This window comes from Pituophis catenifer, unplaced genomic scaffold, assembly GCF_029215685.1.
Source record: "Pituophis catenifer annectens isolate HBS135680 unplaced genomic scaffold, rPitCat1.0.hap2 SCAF_3, whole genome shotgun sequence".
Lineage (NCBI taxonomy): Eukaryota > Metazoa > Chordata > Lepidosauria > Squamata > Colubridae > Pituophis > Pituophis catenifer.
The window spans coordinates 112,561,990-112,580,903 of NW_027256883.1; the positions used below are offsets into that span (position 1 = coordinate 112,561,990).

At 38.4% G+C, this 18,914-nt stretch overlaps 1 protein-coding gene across 1 annotated transcript in view; it reads left to right on the forward strand.

Annotated features, from left to right (window-relative positions):
• Positions 1–18,914, forward strand: part of TDRD5 (tudor domain containing 5) — a 146,262-nt gene that overhangs the window by 91,655 nt on the left and 35,693 nt on the right. The window contains exon 17 of the mRNA XM_070939255.1: positions 308–412. Coding sequence (XP_070795356.1) covers positions 308–412 — 105 coding nt within the window. The remainder of the gene's footprint in view (positions 1–307; positions 413–18,914) is intronic.

The window sequence follows — 18,914 nt, forward strand, 5'->3', positions numbered from 1 at the left end:
TTTTTTAAAAGAGAAAGAATAAAAATGCACAAGAGATTATATTAGCAAGGGAGCCATCTCAAGACCTCCCTGGTCCCCTGAGACCCCCTGGCTGATGACATAGTCATATCATGAAGGACTTTTGGAAAATAAGTAGGGATTGCTTTACCTTTAATTGTTCGATTCTTTGTTTTCCATATTAATCAATCAATATGCTCAAGCTGGTTTAAAAATCTTCCACTGGAACCAAAATATTAAATAAGACCCTAGAAGCTTACCAACGTTCTTTCCTTTACTGCTCTGAAAATGTGTTTCCGCTTCTCTGTAGTTTTGAAGATAATGGACTGCCTGCTAAGCACTGGAAAGGAGGGGAGCTACCGTATAACTGTGCTGGAGTTGTTGCAACAAAAACAGCTTTTCTGCTTCTGCAAATGTAAAGTATATTATGAGAAAAAAACAAATTAGATTGTAGTCATCCAGCAGCAATCTATTTAGATTATAATAGTCTTAATTCAGATTCCAATTAAAATAATTCTTCCTTGCTAGGAGATAGTAATGTTTGTATTGGCTGGGGCTTTTAGCAACAACAGGTAGAAAGGCACCATTCTTAGGTAATGTGTTCAAGACATACTTTCTTTGCATGACTTATGTCTAGGGCAGGAGTCGTCAACCTTAAACACTCAAAGAGTAACCAAGGCCCTAACCGGAAGCCTCCCGTTCAATTCTGGAGCCAACCGGAAGTCCGGTTCCCCCACCATAGTGTCTCCTCTTGTTGCGGCGTCCTTTTTCCTCTACCTATCCTAACTGAAAGCCCTATCAATTGTGGAACTGACTGGTGACAGGGAGCCACAGCAGAGGGATGAAAGAGCCACATGCGGCTCCAGAGCCGCAGGTTGCTGACCCCTGGTCTAGGGAGATTCTCAGTCATCCAGGTCATGGTTGTCCCAAAGGTGCTTTTTCTTAGAAGACTTCTCATCCAAGAAGCTTCTTCAGCTCTGGCTGGATGGTGGGGAATGGAAGGATTTTATTTCTTGCAGACAGCTAGTGATTTGCATTTTTGTAGCGAGTCATTAAACTGGAGGTTTATCTGTGTCATCAGGTTCACCTGAGTGGTGCAAATGGTTGTAGAGCCTTCTTTGAACTGTTGAAAGGACTGTGTTGTAGACTGGAGATAGATTATATCATAGATGATGTCATATCCCTCCCCCTCTGTTGAGAGAGGGATGTTCAATTTTGACATAGATGGCCTCTTTGATCCCTCTTTCAAACCAGCGGTCCTCTCTGTCCAAAATGTGGACTTTGATGTCTTCAAAAGAGTGGCCTGTGTCTTTTAATTGCAGATGGACTGCTGAATCTTGTCCTGATGGGTTTGTTCTCCTATGTTGTGCCTTGGTAAAAGGGCACATTTAATAAACCAGCTGCCAGCAAGCATATACAACCACTACCATCCCAGCATAATTTCAGTTTCACCTAGAAGAGCTGTGCATCAGTCTCCTTAACCTATACTTCCTGCACATTAAGAGAATATACTGTAGGCTTTCTCCCCCACCAGCTGGTGATTTTAAAAAAAATATCTTGGTTCAGGATCATTATGCCTGACTTATATTATTCTACAAACTTGCTTGTCCTACAATATTCATTCTCACTTTCCACATTTATTTATATATATAATCAGGATAGTTTATTGCATTTGATCCCTGACATCAAACTATTATAGCCCTGTAAGGGATCAGAATGCTATTTGAAAAAATTCACAGATACTGTGTATATTTTGCCTCAGATATCTTCAGTTCATGTACTGGCATCTCCATTAAGTAGGGGAAAAATACCCTCTGCCTGAGACATTCTAGAAGCCGTTATTGGTCAAAACAAACCAGAATTATTACTCTAATGCCCCACTAAGGCAAAGCCAACCTAATAGCCATCTAAACCAGTCCAGGAAAATTTCATCAATCATTGCTTTTGCTGCTTGCTTTGGACTCTAAAAACAATGCTTATAAGATACAAGATGGTACTAAAGGCCCAGTTTAGTCTTCACTTAAAGTAGGCCAGGAAAACTGGAAAATTGATATATTAGGTGCCATACCAGCCTAATGTGGGGATATTTAAAATGGCTCAATTGTAATCTGTTTGAAAACTTTTTGAATATGCTGCAAACAGGAACAAAGGAATAAAAAAAATAAGACCTGTAACTGTGTATGTTAAGTCTGACTTAGAGGCAAAAGGCCTGCCTCACAGGGGAAGGGGGGAGGTATTCATTTCAACATTTCCTTTATAATCTATTCTATATATTAGAAGGGTTAAGTCATGGTGTCCAACCTTTTGGCTTGCCTAGGCTGCATTGAGTGAAAAGGAATTGTCTTGGGCCACATATAAAATATATAATAGCAATAGCACTTAAGACTTATATACTGCTTCATAATGCTTTCAAGCATAATGTATTGTTCAGTACATTTTACTGTACAGTATATTATCATCATCATTTTAGCCATTGTCTATCCACTGCAGGATGAAGGCCTCTTTCACATGTTTTCAACCAATATGGTACTGAGCTTTCTTTTGCCAATTGGGCCCCCAATACTTGCTGATGTCCTCGATACAGTATATGGGATCCTGGACAGCTAGTAATGTGGCCTAACAAGATAGTAAACTTCTAATATTATTATGTGATTTATATACTGCACATTATTGTCCATGGCCCCATGCAGCCTGTAAGCTTGGTGTTGGACACATCTAGTTTAAGTATTGCTTAACACACTGTAAGCCGCCCTGAGTCTCCAGAGAAGGGCAGCATATAAATCAATCTTTTTTTTTTTTAAAGTAGAAGTTCATGTCTGTAACTGCCTTTTCATATGCAGTTTTAATATGTTCAAATTGGCTATAATAAATTTTGTGTGAGTGTGTGTGTGTGTGTGTGTGTGTGAGAGAGAGAGAGAGAGAGAGAGAACACATATTCAGCTGTCATGTTTGACTTTATTATGTATGTATGGTTTTACACCCCTCCTCCAGTATCCAACATAACAGAAATTGTTATTGTCCAATAATGCCCAAACCATAAATTCATTACAGCCAACCAAACTGTTTGAACTATTCATTCACTTTTTAAGATGTTAAATTTGTTAACATCTGACTAGATTTTAAGAAAAGACTCTTACAAATAGCTCCATTCCCTGGTGGAAGTCCAGAGGGTATAGGAATCCCAGTAAAATTCAGGTTTCTTGCTGTATCCTAAAGTAAAGGGATATTAAGGATGTACACATCAGATGAATAAAGGCTATTTAAAGTGTTTGATCCGGCAGGTGCCCAGGTGTCAAGTCGTTTAGAATCTTATAGATCAAAATAGTGAAGTGTATCTGAAATGTACTGGTACAACCCATAGCAACAGTGTTATGTACAAATAAATGCTCATCCCAGTCTACTTAAGGGTCAGAATAACATCTCATTTGTCCTGTTTCTCCCATTCCTTCGAGTTTTTAAGCAAGCTTGTAATCTACTATGTTATTAGAATTAGAACACAGACAAAATTCAATACCCTAGATATTTGATTAACAGCATCATAACACAATCCTAAACATTCATGAGTCCCAAGGATACACATTCAAAGCAATCAATACCTCTAAACGTTCTTCCATTAAAAAAAAATTAGGGCCCGATTAAAAATGAAACAAAAAACTAAAGACCTAGCCAAGCAGACGGAAAATTTCATTTGCAAACTTTTGGGCTGCTAATTTAGGTGCGTGCCGATGATGAACGCCGACTACCCGGAATAGAAAACGATTTTTGCCAACAATGAAAGTTGGAAAACAATTTCAGTACCACGGACAGTGACCGAGAGCCGAAATCCCTTGTTTCGTTGCATTCCGCCGGCGCTCCGCCTAGAGTTCGTCGATTTTACAGGGGCTTCTGGCTTCGCGGGAGGATTTTGGCTTTGCAACCTGTGGAGCCAACGTGAGCTCCGACTCCTCTTCGCACCCCTTTCTATTCCGCTCAGAAGCTCAAGAAAATCCTCGCAGGAACCACCCCCTTCGCAGTGGCTCCACCCTTCCAACGCGTCTCAGGCTCCTATGAAGCTAAGCTCAAGTTTCGGTTTTTGGCAACAGACGCCGCCGCCGCTTCCGCCTAAGTCTCTCGAGTGTCTTTGATCCTGTTTGCCAGATGTTTTACTGAGCTGCATTTCAAAACTGACGATCCTTAGGGGACATAAGGTAGCTGAGGTCGGGGCTAAACATTTCAAAAATAGTTAGCGGGTTTGGATTTTTTATAATTGTTTGCTAAAACGGACTTCCCCATATCCTTCTTCTAAGATTTACAATCTCGAAGTTGGACTGCTTTGACCTAGTCGAAAAAAGTGGCCGTAGGAACTGATCGTCGCTGATTAGTGTTACCCGCTTTCTGACGCCCAGTGACAATCTCCCGTTTCTCACAGCTATGTCCGCGGGTCCCGACGTGCCTGTTACAAGAGTGGCGGGGATCGTCTTCAAGCTCTAATTGGCGGGCTATGGAACCTCGGCGCCCCCTGCAGGAGGGGGAATCCAGCGCACCCTTTGGGAGAGTGCGGCGTTGAAACGTGCCAGGATCTCCCCAAGAGCTTGAAGGCGCTTTGATCGCCGCCGCGGCTCCGATCTCCCTGCCTGTTTTTCCCATCTACACACTTTTCTTCTCCCGCAGTTGCTTCTGAGGTCCAGCGTCTTTGGACAGTTGCCGAGCTGGAAATAGGGCGACTTCGCCCAAGTAGACGCCTCCAAGGGTAAGTGGTCTCTCCCAATACTGTCCTACCGTGTTTCAGGATATTTGCCTCCCCTCCCTCCTCATTTTTATTCTCTCCCCCCCGGTTATAAAAGATCCGTCCGACAAACATACTGTTGAGTGACGTGTGTAGTGATAGCGCTGGATATCTGTGTAAACGGAGGAAGGAGAAGTCGAAAGAGGCATTTCCTTCTATCCAGATCTAATTGCACGGAGGTCTTTTAATGTGCAAAAAGAAGGGTGGGGACTGACCGTCCTGATCCTCTCCTTATGGACGGATTTTCTCCTCTTGCTGTGACACTTCCTCTTGAGACGAGGCACTCGCTTTTCTCTAAGATCTCCCCCCCCCGTCCTTTCTAAAACCGCTTGCTAGTTTTGGGGTCCACACATTTGGCGCGATCACTAGTTAGAAGAACAAACCAACATGGAGAAGGGACATGCAAAGTGGGACAGGAAACTGATCCCTTTGCATGGTTGTATCTTTAAAAACTAGACTTCCTTCTTCTCTTTTCTTCTTCTAGTTCTTCCTCAAAACAAAAGAGTGCTATATTTCTTTTTTCCTCCCTCCTCTTTTATTTCTTTACTGATTTGGGATGGGAGAGGTTGGAATTCCACCAGATGGAGAGCAAATGTTTTCTATTTGGGATGCTTTCTATTCTTTTGATTCTCACTCAAATCATCTTGACTCCCATTATCATCAACATGGATTCTCTGCATAGCTATTAGCAGTTATCTGACTTGCATGAGATACTGCATTCAAAGTTGTTCAGAAATCTCAGTGTAAAGGATCATTCTGGCTTCCTTGTTCTTTTCTTGAGTTCCATCTGGGAGCTTCTCTTCCAAGAACTCAAATGACTCTTCCATGTGGCAGATTTATCTATACTGAAAGAAAGCAGTATGGTAAACATTCACCTATGGATATGATCCATCAAGAAATTATATTGAGCATCCATTCATTTATCCTGAGCTTCCACAAGCCACTTCATACAATAACTGCTTAGAAATTTTTATTATTCATTCACTCATTTATTTAAATTTATTGGCTGCCCAACTCCAGAGGAGCTGCACATCAAATGGAGGACATTATGTTTAGGAGAACTGATATAATTCATAATCTATGGTGTTTCACTTATATAGGTAAGGACAATGAAAACCAGGCTTGGTTCACTTTGTGTATCGTTGAGTTGCGTGGTTGTTGCTGTCATTCAGGCAATTGTGTATTGAAACTTTATCTTACCCAGACTTATTGTGACTGATTCTATATTCCAGTAATAATAACTTTGCTTCAATTTAATTTTGCTTCATGTTATTGAAGTTTTCCATTAGCATACAGTTCCTGCAAATCATATTAGAAATTACTGATTTCATTTGATTAACATGATCATTTCCCCCCTATTCATGTCTCATGCATGCCTTGCTTTGCTTTCTTGTGTCTGGTAATATTCATAAAGTTATGGTTAAAGAGATTTCTGAAATAAAATTTTCCCCTGACTCTGTTCCTTTCTTGTATTCACTGTATATTTCATGTATTTCATTGAATCTTCACAGTGACAGCTATTTGGTAATTTTTGTATGTAGCGCAATTACTGTATGGATCATCATATGGAGAATTCTACCTAGAAAATAAAGATTAAATATACTTATGTCCGAATATATAGCCTAATGCTGGCACGATAGTCTGGAACTATTGTCACAACGTATCAGGGAGGCACCAGCTTGGGAAAGGCTTGTTCTCAGCAGTTTTTCCTTGGCCTTCCTATTTAATCAAGATCCTTAAATTTATGGGGTGGGAGGCATTTGCCTTAGATCTAGGAATTTAGGGGATCAGGGAATGGCATTTAACTGATGATGGAGTATTGTGGCTTGCTATTTTAATTCCTTTTCTTCCCTTGTGAATTTATTGTTATTATATTACAATTGCTCACACAGTCAGCCAGATGTTTAGACTGGCTTTGGCATTTTTATCCACCTATCAAATCCTCCCCAGGGACCTGGGATAGGCAGATGTTGCTTGATAGCGCCAAAGGTATCATCTCAGGATGTAAGCTGTTCCAAGTATAGCCGCCTTTGCAATTGACTGATGGTGATTTTGTCATTGCTGAAGTGGTCTTCCAGTTGCTTTACGATTGCATCCAAGATGCCTATTACTATTGGTGCTTTCTTTTGCTACGTTGTTCTATTTCTATTTGTAGGTCTTTTGTGATTTTTCTACAGTTCTTTCAATTCTATTCTGCTGTCTCCAGGTTCTGTTATCTCTTCACAACAATATGAAGTCACGGTTTAGCTGGTGTTGGCTTTCATATGCTTCTAGTTCTTCCCGAGAACATAGGATGTTATAATGTATCAGCATAGTATAGGTGTGGATCCGAACAGTGTGGCCTTTTGCAATTGACAGATGGAATTTTTGCCAATGCACAGATTATAATCATTATTATATTTTTACCCCACCCTTTTATATATAACTCCAGGCATATAGCAAACATACTGAATACTCCTGCCACCCATTTTCCCCACAATAACCCTGTGAAGTGGATTGGTCTGACAGACTGAGAGAGTGACTGATACAAAATAACCCTGTCAATTTTCATGCTTAAGGCAGGCCTAAACCTCAGTCTTCTGACTTCTGGGCCAGCACCTACCTATACACCAAAGTGAGTCTCATTTATATGGGTCAAAGCTGGTTTGAAAATTAAGATTCAATGTATTAGAGTACCTGAGAACTAGATCCTTCTTTAAATATGTACCCCAGATGACTTTGGCTTTCTATTTAGCTTTCACAAGTTTTGTTGATCCTCCCCAAAAATTTTAAGAGGAATATTTTGTGTTATGCCTTAAACATTTAGAAAAGAAGTAGAACATACATCTAATCAAAAAGAAAAAAAAAGTCTCCTTGCTTGTTTCAACACCTCTGAGCTAGGTGAGGAAATAGTTATTACCAATATTTTCTCATAGCCAGATAATTAATGGAGCAAAGATCTGAATCTGAGTTTTTTGCATCGAAATTTTACACTCTTCCTAAATTCTAGCCCAGAATGACGCTCACATACCAGCAAGTAGTTCCATTCATCTTGGACATTTAAATACATTGGTTTAGGGTTAGGGCACTAGCTGGCTTTCCAAATGCTGATTTTACACTGAAGATCATGAAACTACAACCAGATCTAATCATAGTTAGCATCAAATGTAGCAGTGAAGTTGACCTTGAACATTTTGCTTTCTGAAAAAGGAATTCCACGTATATCAGCCAAGAGAGTGGCAGCTGTATTTTAACTTTCCAGTATTGATCAGAAAAACATCAGAACTGACAGGCAGGCAAGATTATGTACATGAACCAATGGCCGCTGTTGGGTGAAACATAGCTGCCTCACTCTGCTGGATCAGATAGGATTGGCTTTGTGATTTCACTGAACCACTAAACCAGTGCCAGGTACAGAATATCTAGCATATAGCAAACTAGTTTGTAAGTACAGGTTGATCCTCAACTTACGATCACAATTGAGCTCAAAATTTCTCTTGCTAAACCAGACAGTTGTTAAGTGAGTTTTGCTCCATTTTATGACCTTTCTTGCCACAGTAATTAAGTAAATCACTGCAGATGTTAAATTAGTAACACGGTTGTAGAATGAATCTGGCTTCCTTATTGTTGTGACCCTGACTCCCGAGCCTGTCCTAACAGAGGAAGAGGACTCAGAAGGTGATGGGGAGGAACTGACAAGGCCTCCCTCTCCAGGACCCACCTCAGGTTCCATCCAAAGGCCAGGAGGAACAGCCTGGGATGTGCCAGGAGGAAGGCATATCGGAGCACCAATTGATAGGGAGCGAGGATGATGAATCCTGGCTTGATCCCAGGCAGCGTTGGAGGGAGAAGCGTGCGCAGCAATGGAAGAGGTGTGGGAGGGCCAGAGATTGAGCTGAGTCATGGAGCCATGCCCCCCAGGAATAAAAGTGGGTGGGATTGCTCTTCTGGCTTTGTGACGGACAAAGTTAAACCCTGAAAGTCACATCGTGATCTCTGCAATTCGGCTTGGATATATTTTGGACTGAACATTGACTAAACTCTTGTCTCGTGGATAATTTGTTGCTCCTGGAACGGACTAACGAGATAAGTCCTCTTCTACTTTATGGGAGTGAAAATGGTTTTGGCAGGCATTCGGCAGTTTGCTGCCAAAACCTTGGTCTGCCAAGAATTCTAATCTGTTTACCTAATAAAATATTGGCAGGCGTGCTTGGTATTATGTTTGTCTGTGTGAGGAAGGGGGACAGAACACTTATTGACTTTGCTTGAAAGAAGGTTGCAAAAGCTGATCATATGACCCAGGGACACTGGAACCATCATAATATGAGCCAGTTGCCATGTGTTTAAATTTTGATCATGCAACCATGGGGATACTGCAATGTGCTAAATAGTTATAGGTCAGTGCCATTTCTTCAGTACCATTGGAACTTCAAAAGATCACCAAAGGAAAGGTTGTAAATTGAATGGCTTGTTAATGGGCTTGATTAATTGAAAAATCTAGCCACAACTAATCAGGCAACTATTATTAAAATATCATTTATATTCTAAATATAAATATGCCCGGTTCTGCTTTATCAAAATTACTTCCTGTTCTACACTGAAGGGCATCCCTTACCTACAGTCCCAGGCACACCCAGAACATACATTGTAGTTTTCAAATGTTTATGAGTGGTATGCAATTGAAAAAAAATCATTGGTGCGTGAGGAGAAAAATGACAGTTTGGAAACCTGGTGCGTGGAAGGGCCTTTAATTCTTTGTCCTCATCCCCTGATCCTGCTGGAAAGCCTTGGGTTAAATGAAAAGTTTATCACTTTTGGATATCATAGGAATTGGAATCCTCCAAATTTTATTAGTTTAGGTTGAGGATGTAACTTGTAACTTTCACTTTCTCATGCCTTGGACCTTCTTCATGGTGTCTCATGATGACTATCTTTTTTTGTTTTTAATGTACATGCCAAGGCTAGCCATGTCACATTATGTTTTTGTTGCAATATTTTCAGGATCAGACTCAATAAAGATAATAGAAGTTAGAGATTTAAATATATTTCTCTTTAATCATAATAGGCATTCTATATTCGCTGAATATTCAAGATAGAAGCAAGGAAAATGGGGAGGATGGCTCCTTATATATACAAGGGGTGGAGCCAGGAATGGGAGTGGTAAATTATGAATACATTAAAGTCCAAAGAATAAGTTAACCCCTGATGTTCCATATATACATTATTTACACATTAGAGAATAAGGCATTTACATCTGACAAATCCCCCTCTAAATGCCGGTTCGTTATACAACACCAGTTACATTCAGATTCAGGACAATATAATACATATAATTTAGAAGTTAAATATTTGTGTTGTTTAGAAGGTAAGGGTTTTGTTAATATATCAGCTAATTGTTCAGAAGTATCACAATGTATTGCTTTGATGAATCCGTCTTGAGATAGTTGTCTCACGTGCTTAAATTTTATATCAATATGCCTGGACCTTTGTCCAATTGCATCGGATCTAGATATTTCAATGGCCGCTTTATTGTCTTCATGCATAATAAATGGTAAAGTAGGTTTCTTCCAAACATCTGTGATCAAATCATTGAACCATACAAGGTTATTTGCAGCTTTAGACAAGCAAACATATTCCGCTTCTGTGGTAGAAGTGGCTACCAGTTCTTGTTTACCAGTATACCAGTAAACTGGACAATCGTTCAATAGAAAAACATAACCAGAGGTACTCTTTCTGCATGATGTATCACCAGCCCAATCTGCATCAGCATAACAAGTAATTTTTGGTTCTTTGTCATTATTTGGTTCCAATATTAAACAAAAATCTAATGTACTTTTCAGATATCTTAAAATTCTTTTGACAGCTTCCCAATGATACAAGGTTGGTTTGCTAACATATCTTGACAATAAATTGAGAGGTAATGCAATATCTGGCCTAGTCCAATTAGATATATAAAGGAGTGAACCTATAACTGATCTGTAAAATGTGTTGTCTTTAAACTCAGGGGAAGATTCATCAGTGTTTCTAAGAAAATCAGTTTGCATAGGTGTGTCACATGTTTTGGCATTATTTAAGTTACATTTGTTTAGGAGTTCAATGATTTTATCTTTCTGAGTAAGTTTGAATCCCCTTTTAGTTTTGTTAATTTGTACACCAAGGTATTTATTCACTCTACCTAGTGATTTCAATGAGAAATATTCGTTTAACTTATTTACAAAGATTTCCCTGCTCTCTTTATGCTTTCCAATATATAAAATATCATCCACATAAATTAATACAAATTCAATATGATCATTACTCTTTTTTACAAAGAAACAGTTATCAGCAGTGGTGGCGTTGAAATCCATGGTCTTAAGTACTTTTACCAAACAATCGTACCATCTTTTGCCAGATTGCTTCAATCCGTACAGACTCTTATTTAATAACCAAATTTCGTTCTTATTAGTGTATTGACTGTGTGGTGCTCTTACATATATTTCCTTATCTAATTTTGCGTGTAAGTATGCAGTCTGTATGTCATATTGAAACACGTCCAGATTGAGTGCAGATGCTACTACAAGAGCTGTTTTGACACTCTCTGTTCTCACTGTTGGTGAATAAGTGTCAGTATAGTCTTCTGGATATTTTTGTGCATAACCTTGTGCAACTAGTCTGGCCTTGTATAAGGTATTACCTCCTTCCAAATTCTTAATTTTATAAATCCACCTGGTACCTATAATTGTTTTATCCTTAGGTGCGATCGCAGGTGTGAATACATTTAATCCTTGTAAACTTTCCATCTCTTTTTCCATAGCTAGTTCCCATTTTTCTCTTTCTTCACGGGGAAGTTTCAATACTTCCTCATATGTATTAGGTGTTATTTGTTCTCCATCCATATGCATTATGTAATCTTTGTATTTATTTGGTATTTGGTTTCTATTGTTTCTAATATTTCTTTCAGGTTTGCTATGGTTGTCATGCAAATATCTGGCTTCCTTTTTTGTTAATGTGTCTGTCTTTATTTTATGCTGACTATTTGTCCAAGTTTTGGTTTTGTTCTTACTTTTGTTAATATTTTGATTTTCTGTTGTTCCTTCCTCGCAAGATATATTATCTTTGCTTTTATTAGGAAATATTTCATTAAGGTGCAATTTAGACCAATTGGCCTGCTCATGGAACACAGCTGTTCTGGATACTATAAATTTGTTATTATTATCAATGAATCTGTACCCTTTGGTTCCAGTTTCGTATCCCATGAATCTTAATCTCCTGGATACGTTTTCTCCCTTTCTCCTCAATTGTTTAGGTATGTGTACGTCTGCAGTAACTCCAAATATGTGCATGTGTGCTAATTTGGGTTTTCTATTGTACATCACCTCATATGGTGTCTTATTCACAATACTGGACCATGTTCTATTTTGAGTGTAATTTGAATAATGTAAGGCTTCTGACCAAAATTGTTTGCCTAAACCAGCATCCTCTAATGTGCATCTAATCATGGTTTGTAGTGTGGAATTCTTTCTCTCTGCAATCCCATTTTGAAATGCAGAAAATGGATTGGACGTGAAATGTAGCATCCCTCTATCCTTTAACCATTGGGAGAATTCTTTAGACATGAATTCACATCCCCTATCTGTCATAATTTGTTTTATTCTGATATTATGCTGTGTTTCTATGCGTTTGTAGAATTCCTTAAATTTCTGAAAGGTTTCATCCTTGTGCTTTAATGTGTAAACAAAACCATAGCGACTGTAATCATCCACTATTGTTAGGAAGTAACGTTTTCTATAGGTAATTGATGGAGTTAATGGACCAACTAAGTCCATATGTACCAAATCAAAAATATTGTTAGTTGATCTGTTAGATTTTTTTGGTCTGGGACTGGTTTTTAATTTGGTGGATTTACATACTGAGCATTCCAAATAATTTTCACAATTTTTTATTTTGACACCTTCTGCGTGTTCAGTCATTTTTTGTACTACGGGAAAGCTTGCATGTCCTAACTTCCTATGTAAGATGTGAGCACACTCATCATGAATTGGTTTACCTATTTTTGGTTTCTTCTCATTGTGTGTATTTTTGTTATCATGAGTTATTTTACATTCATCATTGTCACTGTTACTGACATTTTCATCATCTGCTTCAATACAATCTTCCATATTTGAATCAATGTTATGTAACCATCTTTCTTTGGTTATCAGATAGGGTAGACCCCCTTTTATCATCACAGTACCTACATTTGTTTTGTTCTTTTCTATAGTTGCTTTCCCCTTTGAGAAAACTATATTGATGTCAGATTCTCTGCTTAGTTTTATAGCACTCAGTATGTTGTGAGGTATTTCTGGGATTAATAATACCCCCTCTATTTTCCCTAAACCAGGCAAGGTCACATTTCCTCTGCCTAATACTTGAACCTTTTCTTGATTAGCTACCTTTATCACAAACTTATCTTCTGTAAATGAAGTTAATATACTTTTGTTGTTAGTGGTGTGATTTGTTGCACCAGAATCAATAAGCCAATTATTGTTCTCATCTTGTTGTGTTCTGGTGCTGTCTTGTTTATTTAGCCCATTTAGTGACCCAGATTTTCTCTCTTTTGAATTTTCTCTACCCCCTCTACTTTCTCTGTAATTTGGTGGACTTCTATATTTGTGTCTATCTGTGGAAGATTGTCTGTAATTGTATTTGCTCCTATATTCTGGCCTATGTCTCTCCCTTGGGACTTTGGGACAGTCTCTTCTACTGTGTTCCCTGGATCCACAATTGTGGCATCTAAAGGCCTCATTATATTTATCTTGAAAGACTACTTTCCTAAAAGATTTGTGTTCTGTTTGGTTACTGGAACGATTTTTTCTTGAATTGTCTTCTGCTATCAATTTGTTAGATAGACTTTCTATTGATAAATATCCCAAATTAATGGTATCTAAGTGTGACATAAAGCTATCCCATGATGGATCAAGTGAATTGATAATAACACTTTTCATTGTTTGATCTGAAATCACTTCCCCACTCAATTGCAGCTCAGCTCTTATTTTGTTTAGATTTATCAAATGCTCACTTATAGAAACCCCTGGTTTCACTCTAGAAGAAAAGAAATCCTTAGACATTCTTGTGGTTGTGGCTACGCTATCGCTGTGAAATAGATTAAACATGCATTGAATTATTTCTGATACAGTTAGGTTTGGTTTGATGCTATGATACATTGCAGGAGACACGCTAGAAATTATTATGAAAAATGCTCTATGATGTAAACAATCTATTTTTAAAGTCCAAGGTCTTCTTGGAGGACTAGTTATAAAGAATAGTAAATTTTCTTTCATGAAAATAACCTGAAGCTGTTGGTACCACTCTTGTAAATTAATGCCATCAACTCTAAGTTTTGGGAAGTCACTGGGTAAGTTCCCCACATTATTTTGTCCATTACTTACAACCTGAGGCAGTCCGTGGTCTCTCAAGTGCAGGAAATTACAGAACGGCATTGGGATGCTTGTAACGAGTCTGCGCGGTTCTCTGGCCAGTTCAAGTCTTTCGGGGCCGTCTACGTAGTTTTGCACATGCGCGTTGCTCATTTCTTCTTTGGCGCCGTTGTGGAAGGTTCTCTCCATTTCAGCTCTCTCGATCCGCTCCTCTTCAGATGAGTCGGTCTCTGGCTCGGTTTTTGGGGCTTTGGTGATGGCGACGGTTCTTCTCTTTCTCTTGTGTGCGCTGGCACTCGATTCTGTCTGCGGTGTAGGACGGAATCGGCATGGCTCTCTGGGCTCGGGTGTCGTCGTTTTCGAAGTCAGGATGGGAGCGTGCAGGTCTTGAGTTGTCGGTTTGATTTCTTGCTTCTTCGTTGATGTCTTGGAGATTTTCAATCTTGGCCCAAAAGCAGCAAAAAGCGTTTTCATTGCTGACTTTACTTGAGACTTTGTTAAATCGTCTTCACTTTCTGATTTTGGTTCATCTGAAGAGTTTGAGACTTCTTTTTCACTTTCTTCGTCTGATAGCGTTTTTCGCGCCAGAAATTTTGAACTGAGCGTTTTGATTGGCTCTGCTTCACTCTCTTTTGAAGTTCGTTGAAACCAAGATGGCTGCCATTCAAAATTTCGCGCGAGGTCACATCTTTTCTTTTTTACAACTATTTTCTCAGTAGTCATTTCACTCACAGTTTTTTGATCTTTGGGTTTTTCTTTAATGACGTTTTTCTCTCTCGCTGCTCCGCTGTTCCTCAGCATCTCCTGGAGGTCCGCGATGAGGCTTTCATCATTCTTTTGGCTTTTTAGTATCTTTAATATCTCTGACCTGAGTTCGTTATTTTCTATCTCAATTTCTTCCTGGTCGTTGTTTTCACTCATCAGTTCTTCTTCTTCAGTGGTGTATTCTTCGGATTCTCTCGAAATCGCATTAGTGGATTCGTTGATCATCTCTTGATCAGTTTCTATTTCTTTGCTGTAGGCCCTGGTGTTGGGCCTATCTTTCTTGGACATTTTTAATTACTTATTGAGTCAATTAACCATCCTCTGCTACCAGCTTGTTGCAATATTTTCAGGATCAGACTCAATAAAGATAATAGAAGTTAGAGATTTAAATATATTTCTCTTTAATCATAATAGGCATTCTATATTCGCTGAATATTCAAGATAGAAGCAAGGAAAATGGGGAGGATGGCTCCTTATATATACAAGGGGTGGAGCCAGGAATGGGAGTGGTAAATTATGAATACATTAAAGTCCAAAGAATAAGTTAACCCCTGATGTTCCATATATACATTATTTACACATTAGAGAATAAGGCATTTACATCTGACAGTTTTGTTTGCCCCTAGTTTTTGGCAAAGCCTCATTAGACTCAGTAGGACATGATCTATGCGTAACCTAGAAAATATCAGTCTGCAAGATTTCTGTAATAAATTAATAGCCTTTTTAAGAACTGGAAGATTGTTTAACCTTTTGTAACAATTACACAGTGACTTTGGAGGTAGACCTGCATATTTGTTCAGTATTCCATTAAGCTAATGTGAAAGAATAAACGAGGGATTTGAGGAGGAAAAAGGAATGCAAGTAATAGGAAGGTATTGGTGGATGGAATATCTGTGGCAGGAAATTAAAGCTAGGACAAAGCAGGTTGTTAATCTTTTTCCTCTGATCAACTTGCCACTGAAAATGTTCCCAGAAAGGAACATGACAAGCACCGAGGAGAAATAAATTAAGAGTGGACATTTACACACAAAAAAAAGTGGGTTGCAAAAGGATTAAACATTCTCCATGTTGCAAGTTGATTCTCCCATACAATGCCGCCTCCGCTTTGCTGACTTGGATCAATTCTATGTCAGTCATTTAAATGAGTTTTGATCTAGTAAAGCTGTATCAACATGTCCATGAATAAGATGTGCTCCAGGAAGAGAGGAGGTGGAGGCATTGATTGGCACAGTTGGCTTTTTTATTTTGTTTAAAAACATTCTGCTTAAAGAATGCGGATCATGTTTTAAAATTGCTTTCGTCTAAATACCAAAACCCAAGGAAAAACATGGTCATGTGGGATAGTTTGATTTTAATTAATACTTTGCAGTTACAACAACTAGATTAGCTCGAGACATTGCTGAAACCAAATGCAACTTTTCCTTTTCCTAGACAGAAGCTGGCTGGACTTGCATTTCAATGTTTGCTCAGGCCCAATTTCGGCAAAGCAGAGTGCATCATCCTGGGGCAGTTGGCTAATTTAAGGGACCCGAATCAGATTCTAATTTCAGGTATTTCTGACCTTAATGTGATCGGTCAGATTAGCATCTCAGTATACTTCCTAAAAAAGATACGGTAACTTCTTAAAACACAGTCTGAAAATCAAGCCTTATTTCATTGAACAATGATCTTGAATTTGCTTTCATTGAACCTCCTGTTTCTTCCCAGGGGTCCTAGGAACCCGTGGGCCTGAACTGGAAATTTGTTTACTATAACCGAAGATAATTGAATGAAAGGACCCACATTTTTTGTCTGTCACAATGTATTTCCATGAAGTATGTGTCCTGATCAATTTATATCACACATAATTTTGCTGGAAGAAAAAAAAACTTGGGAAGGGAAAGCATTTCCCTATACTCCTCCCCCCTGATGCACAGGAAATATTGTAAATATTTCTGCCGAGTCCAATAATAAAATTCCTTGAAAGAAGTCATAGCGTAATGTTCTAAGATCTTGATGAAAGTCTAAGTGCTGTTTTTTCCAAAGAGCATTGTTAAAGCTACTTATTTCTCCAGTTACTATTCTTCCGTATGTTTCCATGAGAAATTCAAACATACTGTAGAATTTTCTGCCTACCTACAATGGATAATTTTATCTGGAGAAACATGTTGTTAGCTTTTGTGAAATGCCTGTTGTAGTTAGTATAATATGATTGTAATATTACTGAGCACTGTTTAGGTTGTCCTGCAGCCTGGCTGATGCTTAATTGCATAAATATAGTTACAGGAAGCTTGGATCATGATGTTTTAACTGTGTACCTTGTTATTTGTTCTGGAAATAATTAGGAAAGAGGTTTACTTGCAATAAAGATAAGGATAAAACATATTAAACAAAAGCTAATGACAATGAATGTCTAAACTGACTCAGGCCCCGTATGATTTAATCTGTAATGATGCAGAGCTTAATTTTAGCCAGGACTCTAGCCAAGAATATTATTTATTTCACTAGCAGTTTTCAGCTGCCTGGTTATCAGAATTAAAATGTGAAATACAGCTTCCATACACATTACATCTTGCTCTTTATTTTTTTTTTATTCTTATTTTTATTCTTGCCCAAGAAACCTTGATCTGCCTTACTATTCAAGATCTTTTTCCTCTGCCACATCATGTAACTTTTGCTCTTAAAACTCACATGAAATTATTTGCAGACCTAGCCCTGACTTTTTTTTTTCTTGTCTAACAATCAAGTAGAAAACATTTCTCTCTGTGTGTGTGTGCATTCAGGATGTTTACAAATATTCAGTACAACCACATCAACCTAATAAATTGGATTGTAGGATTTCTTGCTGTATTAATCATATTATATTGATGAGTTGCATATGTAGACCAAATTAATTGTGTAGGTGGCAATGCCTAAGGACACACCTACTCAGAGAATTGGTACTGTATGCACATGATGTTCACAAATGAGAGATTAAGGATAAATGCACATGATTTAATAGAGATTTTAAAATGTGTATTTGATACATTTGACTTTCGTTTTCCATTTAGGGGACACTATCAATTCTCTGGCCAGTTTACTAGACATACATATTTGAAAGCTAGCAATCTTAAGTAATTCAATCAGCCAGAGAAATGGGCATAAACACGAATGATCCTAGCTTTAAAGAAGAGTAAATAGGCTTGAATTATCAACATTTTGCATTAATATGAAGACTGATTGCTGGATGTGATAAGACCTGTATATGATGGAAGCAAAGTATGTAAGGAAATAAAATGGATGTTTAGCATATGGTTCAATACTGACCAGATAAAACTGTGTGATATCCCCTTCATTGCTGGCTCAAGCACAGAATTAGCCAGAATTAGACTCTCTACATAAACACAAGAGAGAAGGGTCTGACTTGCCTTGAATGCCTTTGAGTCTTGTCTAGTAGTTGCGAAAGCTGCCAGTCTAAGGAGATTCCTGTCTAATGGGCAGAGAACAATAAAAAAGCTTGAACTTTACATGTGTGGATCTGTTGTTCACAGCTGACACATTCCAGGTTGGCAAAAGCATTTTCTGCACCTAAAAAAAAACATGGCCATGTTTTGATTTATTGGTTATAACATTCAAAATATGTCTAATATTATATCTATCTATCTATCTATCTATCTATCTATCTATCTATCTATCTATCTATCTTCAGAACAAATCTAGTCTAATCAAAGGGTCTTATTGCCAGACTGAGTAGTACAATTTCATAGCCTGATAGTGCTCGGGAATTTTACCTCCCTATCTTGATAATAGAATAGTAGTTTTTATACCCATGTTGTTTTATGGGTACCTCATAGGTTATTGTAGTTCTGAATCATCTTGGCAGTCATATGTTGGACCTAATGTTCACCTTGGGACAAATGGTGCATGATCTTAAAATGGAAGATGCCATGATCAGATACTTTCTGACCAAGCAGTATCTCAGTGCCATTCTTGCCCATTACAAGGGTGGTTAGACCATTAAGATGGCTTCCCAAATGCTTGATGGAGCCAGATAC